This window comes from Eurypyga helias, unplaced genomic scaffold (genome assembly GCF_000690775.1).
Source record: "Eurypyga helias isolate BGI_N326 unplaced genomic scaffold, ASM69077v1 scaffold943, whole genome shotgun sequence".
Taxonomy (NCBI): domain Eukaryota; kingdom Metazoa; phylum Chordata; class Aves; order Eurypygiformes; family Eurypygidae; genus Eurypyga; species Eurypyga helias.
The window spans coordinates 32,790-41,901 of NW_010242940.1; the positions used below are offsets into that span (position 1 = coordinate 32,790).

Consider the following 9,112-nt stretch of genomic DNA (forward strand, 5'->3'; position numbering starts at 1 on the left):
TTTTCTTTTGCCTGTTGTTTGTTGCGTTGTATGGATGTTTCTTGTTTTTCTGCATGACTGTGACTATTTGAGCAGCCACTGTGTCCCACCCTGTTGGACTCCATGGTGTTTTGCCTCAGTGTCTGTCTCTTGTCTCAGCTTTGCCTGTGCCACATCGTGGCCTGCTAAGCAAAATCCTACAAAGAAGCAGCCATTTAAAAGGAGCAGGTGCTTTACATCAAAAGCCCAGCACTCAAAGGAAATAAGAAATTCTCTTTCTAGCTTTCTTTCCATTTGCCATTCTGCTTCCCTGGCTAGAAAAACCTCCATCTGTGTTAGATGAGACATTGCATGATATTTACTCTTAATTGAATGATAATAGCATAGCTGATGTAAGGTTTGTCAAGAAAAATGAAAATGGCAGCCCCTAGCAACATCATCGTTATTAGTGTTGATTTTTATGATTTATATTACTTTATTTGTTAGAGTTCCAAAGGATGGATAAGGAGTATTTTGTTCTAACTGTGGTGAAAATGCATATCAAATGACAGCCTCTGCCCCTGCAAGCCACTGCTCCATATTCCATATCTCTTCACATTAAAGAATAAATTTTATCTCTCAGTATAATTAAAACAAATTTTTAGCAGTAAGGATTTTTTTTGGTTTTTTGAATGTATTTATTCTGAAGCAAGCAAAATCTGATTACAAAGCTCACATACCAGTCATTAGACTCCTGTTAGAAAAGTGCTAAAGAATAATAAGAACAAAAGCACACGTGACTGGTGTCATTCAGTAGTTGAAATTTATTTTTTAAAACAAAGAGACTGGAAAATTGGTCTCCAAACAATATCCGTCTTTGGTCTGTTTCTCTGTTACTGAATAGCATTTATGTTCAAAGCAGCTCAGTTTCAGTCTCCAAATGAGTGTTCACAGATGAAGTTAACACAGCGTTTGAACATCCTAAATATATTTAAGGGTATGGAAACCCTTGAAAGGACTCACACTGAGTATGGAATTCAGTTAGTTTTACAGTGCTTCGACTGATAACCACTTTCAGAAAACAGCTTTAAAGTGTTAATGATAACAGCTTTTTCATGCCATCAGGTCCTACTAAAGTTATTCTGGAATGGAGAAGGCTCAGCGTGATCAGAGCAAATGGACACTTTTCTGTGTCTGCAGCTTTATTTACAAGGTGTTATAATCCTTGAAGGTAGAGAGAAAGCAGATACGCAAAAAGGACCCTTTTCAAAGTGTTAACTTTCTCTTCAGTAGTGCCACCGCTCACATTGTGCACTGTAGCTTTATATCTAGTAGGGAATTCTATTAGAGTGACTAGGAATTCTGTGCAAAACTTCAAGGCTGAATATAAGCCTTTGCATTACCAGTTCAGAAAAACACCTGCTCAGGTTTAAATGCAAAGGTAAAGCTGAAGTCAATAACATGTCAATACCTGTGATGTGCTGTACTGAGCATAGATTTTTTTCTTCTTGAAGTGTGGCCTGAAACTGAAATACTAGATAATTTTAAAAGGGAGTCTTTGGGAGTGCCAGATGAGGAGAGGTAAGAGTTTCACAGTTTGACAAAATAACCTACACAGACCAAAGACAGTGTTTACTGTTGGGTACTTATGATGACCAGCAGTACAAGTGTGATAAGTATAGAAATGAAAGCTGAGCGTGTTATTAAACAGTTTTTAGTGTCAAATGTTGAAAATTTAACCCTTCTGGGGGAGGGGTTGTCTTTAAAATATGCTAAGCAGCATATTCTAAGCAAAAAAGACTAACATGACTTCTTGTTTAGCAAAAAGGGTGGCTGAAATAGTAAATACTTGTTTGCACTATTCAAGGCTGACTGTATGCTGGAAAGTTACAGTCCATAACAGGCAACTAACTGAGCCTTGATTTGATTATTTCTTATTTCATGTTAGTTTAGCAGGGTTTTATATGAGATTTAAAGGAAGAACAGGAATGTCAAAAGATCATTTGTTCTTGAAAAAAAATATACTTTTTTTGCCATTCTGTACTCATTAACAGTGAATTGCAATCTTGTTTTCTTCTAATGATTTACCTTATAATTATTTTTGAGTGATGGGAATATCCGACATTCAGCATAAGCTCTTTGTGATGTCTCATTTCCTCATTCATTATTGTCTGTAAATGGCCATGGTGCTTTAACCAGTGTTATCAGGTGAAGACAGTGCAGGAAGTGAGCAGCCACTCTCACCTGGTGAAAGGCTCCCTCCCATCAGACGCTCTAGTACCAGAGACAAAAACAGAAGAGGGGGAACATGTTTCCTACTGACAACAGGTGATTACACGTGTGCTACTGATGGAGGGATCAGGAAAGGTATGGACTTCTTTCATTAGATCATAAAAGGTTACTCAGCAATGTACTTGTGAAAAGCAAGCTTAGAGTAAAATGTGCACAATGCTCTTAGAGGAAAGACTGTACTCACAATGTAACTTTTTTCTTTATTCCTAGTTATTCTTGTTTTCCTTTTAGAAACACTCATCTCTCTTAGTCTTCAGAAAATGTGCTTGATGTTGGACCCTCATTTCACTTGTGTCTTCATTTGTTTGTTGCCTTTAATGGAAAAGCTTGCAATTCAGACCTTGTTCATCCAGCCACTCATCACTCAATGCCATTTGTCATTCTAAAAGATAAATTAATTATTTAATAACTTTGGTCTACATTTAATGACTTAGTAAAAACCACAGCTAAATAAATTACACTTAAAAGGTTGAAATGTCAGAAGTAAGCAATATTTTTGTTCTGAACACAACAAAGAATATCATATGAGATGGTATTTAGATTTCTTTCAAAGAAAAGTTTGAATTTATTGTGCCACAAAATGCTTCACCTTTGTAGCACACCATTAATTATAAAAGGTGACTGTCTACCCCAACCTGAGTTTAACTACAATAAACATTTTTTGATCTTGCAAGGTGCTAAAAATGCCTTTCTGTTAATTTAGCCTCCTCAAATCTGATTAATCACTAAGGTAGGATTGGTTCCCCAGGCAGAAGTTGCAAAACCTTCTGTCATTATATATATCACGCAGGTGACTGGTGGTGAGTCTATCCCACCAGGCCACAGCTGGCTATGGCTGGAATGCTAAATTCAGGGCATAGACCCTAAATCAGCAATGCCAGTGGTAGTCTTGCCATTTCCTTAGATAAGAATTGCTTTGGTTTCTTGGAAAATCATATCATTCCAACAAGTTTCACATTCCTGAGTGCTGATGTGCAGTCATTCACCCCAGAGTTCATCTGCAGTAGCCATGAGGCACTGGACAAACATTTTTGGCTGAGATTTTTTTGCCTTTTCTTTTTAACTTGCTTTATGTACAGCAAACGTAGCTGTCCCAGATGGCCACAGATGCTAAGGGACTTTTCTTGGGCTACTCTGAAAATGTTTTTTTTAAGTTTCAAAAGCATGAGCTCAGTAGGTTGAACCTGTGAAGGCACATACGCAGCAAGAGTTCTATGTGTATGGTATTTGTAAAGAATATGATTTTTCTTTGTGCTCCTGTGTTTTACATATTCCTATACATAATGTTTAGATTAAATGGGACTTCATTGCAAACATGTTTTTGCACAGATTTAAGATGCTTTCCACTGAGTGTGTATCTCTCACTGTCTTCCCAGGAACTGGGATTATTTCCAATATCTTTAATGGTAAGGGTCCAGTCTTTTGAGGAGATTGGGAATGCCTGAATAAGGCAGATGGCCATGGCATCTTGCAAGATAAGGTTCTTGACTTCTTTTAGAAATGTTAGTATAAACACTTGAGTGCTGTTCACTTGGCAGTAACCATAATTAAAACAGATCAGAAATAATAAAAGAAGTTACGCATTAGCTACAAAAGGTGTATTAATATAACAGTAAAACATATTTTATACTGAGACCACATGAACATTTTCATCTCAAAATCTAGATTCAATAGAAAATTGTTTCATAGTTTTTACTAGAAAAATGGGGTTTGAGTTCAGAACTGAGTTTCTCAGTGATAAATGTGCTCTTTGGCCCTGATGATAACTTTAGTCTAGGCTGAAATTATCTAGCCACTGGCTTTGAAGTGTATATAGAGTAGAGAATTTAGCTCATAAGGAGAAAACATCTTCAAGTAGCATCCAAATGGTTCTGAATATGTGAATTTAATTCACATGTTAAGTCTATTAGTTTTTCAATTTATTTTTTTCCTTTCTTTATGGTACATCCTTCATGTTTGGTTCATTCCTTGGTTGGTCCTTGGTTCTGTTCAATGATCATTTATTCTGAGCTTTTTTGCATTAGCATCCCTAAGGTGATACTGATTCGGAGCTGATCCAAACCCCACTGAAATACCTGGAAAGCACCGATTTTGGATCATGCTTTTACCTCCATTCAGCTTGTGCATCTAGTTTTCATTTTTAAGGAGTTCCTGTTTTCTTTATCATCTTTACTATCCTCCTCTATCAGTTATTTGCTTTTATCATTAGAAAAGTAGTAATAAAAATATTTTAAAAAACATAGTATCCCAGTTTCTGTGAAAAAAGCTACCTGATTATTTTGAAAATTTGTTTGAAAGCTTTATGTTTACAGGGGAAGTTAAATATATTCACTAGCATTGTGCTTCCCTTTTATTCCCCTTTCAAACATGGTTCTTTCTAATCTGTGTAAATACTGATAGAAACTCAGAAACTGGAGGCTGTTTTTGAAATGTATCAGAAGGCTGTGAAGCATCACGGTCTAGCCTGCCCTTGCAATCTGGAGATAACATTGTACTGAGTTTTAGCAGACATGAGTTTATACATTTGCTTTAAGTATAGTTTTACAGTATGCAATTCTCACTAGGTAAGAAATATGTTAATTGTTGTTGGGGGAGAACCTAACAACTGTCTGTTATCTGGAGATCTGGAATTTGAGCCAGTAACTGTTTCAATAAGACAAAAAATATCTGGTGACATCCTGTTAATGTTTACCTATATTGTCACTGACATTTTATAGTTTCTGTGGGAAAAGCCTCAGTATTCCACTGTAAGCAATTTATACCTGAATGTCTTAACCTGACAGATGCGTAGGCGCATACTTGTGCTCAGGGAAATAGGTAGTGCCATTGAAATCAGTGGGTCTTTGCATGCTTGCAATGAAGCATGTAACTGTGCACTGTACAGGAGCGAGGTCTTGTCCGGCTTCATCTTCACTGTGTTTCCTTTCTGATACCTCTCTCCAGACCGATGGGCTGATCCCTTTATTCATAAATGGGATTATTCAGGTGCTATTGAAAATACTTGAGTATGAAGATAGCAAGGCAGTGAATAGCAATGCTTTTCCAACATAACCTCTACATGATGAAAACAATCTATATTTAGCAGAAAAATAGGTAGCTGGAGCTCACAGTGTATGTGAACAGAAATGTCTGCAAGTGCAGTGTTCCCTCCAAATTGTGAAGCATTATGTGGCTGCCTCGATTACTGATTAATTATTTACTATTTGCTTATGTGGATTAATAATGTTTATTTCATTTGAGTCAGCTGGAGAATGAGCACAAATATGGTGTTTTAATTTGCCAATCAGGACAAATTTTCAAATATGTCAAACTCTGCTATCTTATTATACTTTAATATTAGACACAAAGTGTTAGGCTTAATATTTCTGAAGATGAAAATTCTTTCCCATCGTATCATTCAGCCCTCTGCAGAAGTGATTTACAGATACTGTGTGCAATTTTATGTTATTTTGTTTTAATTGTTTTTAAAGTAAAACATCTGTTATTAGGAGTTGGGTTTAGCAGAGATTATACAATTCTAACAGTTTTTATAGTCTATCTTCATGGATTTTTGATTATGCTTAGCCAGACAGCTCGCCCAGTAACCCTGTTGGGATCCTTTATCTTGCACTCTGTGCAACCATGATGAAGCCATCAGAGCGGCACTGAGTGCAAGATGGGATGTGGAAGAGCAGGCCAGACCTCTTGTGTGATGGTCTTTAATTTTCTGGGAAAGAATAACTGCATTAATTTCTAAATAATTTTATTTATTAATATCTTTTGGTAGTAATGTCTCAGCATTGAGTTCTTTTGCAGGTAGATTCCCTCTGAGACCCAGGTAGCTCCTTGGATTACATTACATTGTATTGTTTGTCTTTGTCTATTTTTTTGGCTGAATTCAACTGATGTCTGTGCATTTTCTCATACAAGGCTACGAAAAATCTCGAAGCTTAAACAACATAGCTGGCTTGACAGGCAATGCGCTGCGACTGTCTCCAGTAACATCACCCTACAGCTCACCTTGTCCTCTCAGGCGCTCTCGGTCTCCCATCCCTTCCATCTTGTAAACCAGATGGCATCAATCGGCTACATAGTATTAATTCAATTACTGTTTACCACATATGGAAAATAAATGTAGCATTAACCATAGGCTCCACAAATACGGTATAACTTCTGTATGATATAACTGTCAGTAGTAAGAAATGCCACTTGGGTAGCTGAAGATTTTTATCTTGGCTTCTAAAGATTACCTAAGGTAGCGCTTCTCCTTTTATCTACTATATTGTCCTATATTCCTGTGGCAATAAAAGGACGGAGAGGTAGTGGATGCCGTTGGCCAGTATATTCAATAAATAAGCATATCTTCAGGGAGATTTACTTAAAATAATGTGCTTCCAACTAATTATCAGTCACTCCATTGAACCTCCATTTCTTGTGACTCTAATCCATTCTGAAGATGTCTGGAATCATGTCTTGGTTGCACACAGTGTGACTTAGGTCTGCTCATTTGCATGGACCATCCTGTCTCCATCACCTGACAAGCAGTGTTGCCGGTCTGGAGACCACAGCCGGCTCTGGATGTGTGTTCTCGCATTGTACCATCCTGCTGCAATGAAAGCATTGATAAACTGGTCTGCATGTGGGATTGTTTTTCTTTGTTTAACCTTTTCCTTTATTTTTTTAACTATCTACTTGTTTATAAATGGCTTTATTTTGTGATTAACTTGCTTTGGTACTGGATTGCTGTATCAGAGTTCTGAATGTCTCCGGTTGTTTGTACACAGATAACTGCAAAGAGGTTGTCATTACTGGTTACACGCAAGCAGAAGCCAGATCTCTTTCTTAATGGCTTGGGGAAGGCACAAAACATGCAAGAAAGGTAAACGCCATCCAGACTTGCAATTTTAAGCTAGCAAGTGCTGCTTGGTACTGTAGTAATTTCTCTACTCCAGGGTCCTTCAACATTTTCAGAGGCTGAGTACCAAGTAAAATCAAGAAGATTACTGTGGGCTTTTTTGTAGCACTGTAAGAGGGTAGTAGTTCTCAAGTTGGGTTTTTGACCAGCCTTATACCTCTGGCTCATGAGCTTCAAAAATTTCTTCAATCAGTGTTTTTTGAGGTGCTTTGTCCTATATGTTGTTTGTCTGTCTGTTTTGCAACCTGTCTACTGTTTTCTCCATCTGTCTCCATAAAGCACAGAGATACTGTTAAAATGCCCCTCTCTTTAAAGGCTAACTAAGGACTTTTTTCTCCTTTTCTCTTTTTTTCACATGGACTATACATATGTGTATAGATACAAATATATATATTTTTCAAGTGCAAGTTAGTATCGTCTAGACTAATTCATGTGAACACTCTGAAGATTTTTCAAGTGGGATTTAGTCGTGGATTTACAGTACTGACCGGTTGCCTATTGTATCAATTTTCCTCCTAGCAACCAGCATTCATTACAGTTTTGAAACTGTATCTCCTCTAGTGGCTTTTTCATTCAATATTAACCTCTGCTTATGCAACAGGACAAATGCAATGGCAGATTTTATGTTCTGGGCTGGTGAGGAAAAAGTAACGTAGAGTTTTAGAACTACACAGGGAAGACCATAACAACCTGAATCTTAAGAGATCCTTGAGATTGTTGAATAATCCCTGATGGTCATATTTTATTTTTTGTTAGGAAAAGAAATACAACTTATTGATGACATATTGTAATATGTTCTTCTGTATATAGCCTAGCCCAACAGCATGACCTGCATGTCAGAATTCTTGTACAATAATGTATTTATCAAAGTATACATTTCTGATATTTAGAGATGTACATTGATTTAGTTTTGGTAAAATATTGTCAATAGAGAGATAATTGCAAACAGCTTTTAGCAAAGGAATTAATGTAATATCTGGTGCTGCTGTTATATTAACTACAGTGTTGTACAGAATTTATCATGGATTTTTGACTGCTGAAAAAGGGACAATGGAATTTAGCCATACCAAGGACTGTACTGGAAAGAGACTACTGCTGCTGAATGGGCCCTGATAAACAACTCATGCCTTCAGGAGGTCACTGAGACTTTACATGGGAAGTAGAGCTTGTTAAAGAAGATTAAAGACTGCTCATGATTACTGCTGCCAAATGAAGGGGTGACTAGCCACTGCTGATGAGTCAGCTGTAAATAAAACATGTGTGCATGGAATGTCAGTTTTTATCTCTATCAAGGAAAGCTGAATTCAAGTCATCATTGCTAAGGCTCCATGCAAAGACCCACACCCCTGTGCGTATTCTTCCTGATTGCTGCAGTAAGTTGTGCTGTGGATCATACAAAGACACACACTTAATGATAGTGATGTAAGCTACATCTGTCTTGAATTCTGTCATAATAATGGTATATTTGCAAAGGTCACAAATAGAATCATAGAATGGTTAGGGTTGGAAGGGACCTTAAAGATCATCTAGTTCCAACCCCCCTGCCATGGGCAGGGACACCTTCCACTAGACCAGTGCAAGTCTTTGCTTTCTCAGTTTGCCATGACCTGTATTTGTATGAATTCTAGTGCACATGCAAGTCTTAAGTTTACTTTTCACTTTGATAACAGAAATGTGACTGCAGACAAACATCACTGACTTTATTCACAGCACACAGTCTTCTTTCATTGTTACCTCAAACTATAAGTATTATGAGAAATAAAATTCTGGCAGCAAGACTTTTCTTTTTTTTTTTAATTCAATGTTGCAAACCCAACACGATAAGTATAAAAGTTGTATTAAAACTATATCCTACAAATGTATATTTTACATAAAAGAGATATTCTTTGATCAGTTACTTTCTGTGATTTTTGTGGTAAATGGATCTAGTCTATTCTATGTTTATGAGGCATTGTAGTGGTACGATGT

The 9,112-nt window shown here is 37.0% G+C and overlaps 1 protein-coding gene across 1 annotated transcript in view; it reads left to right on the forward strand.

The window, feature by feature from the left end:
* The window catches only part of LOC104507807 (potassium voltage-gated channel subfamily C member 2-like), a gene marked incomplete at its 5' end in the record, with an annotated part of 9,723 nt that extends 1,216 nt beyond the window's left edge, over positions 1–8,507 (forward strand). The window contains 2 exons of the mRNA XM_010149213.1: positions 2,158–2,325; positions 8,148–8,507. Coding sequence (XP_010147515.1) covers positions 2,158–2,325; positions 8,148–8,257 — 278 coding nt within the window. The remainder of the gene's footprint in view (positions 1–2,157; positions 2,326–8,147) is intronic.
* Positions 8,508–9,112: the final 605 nt, after the last annotated feature.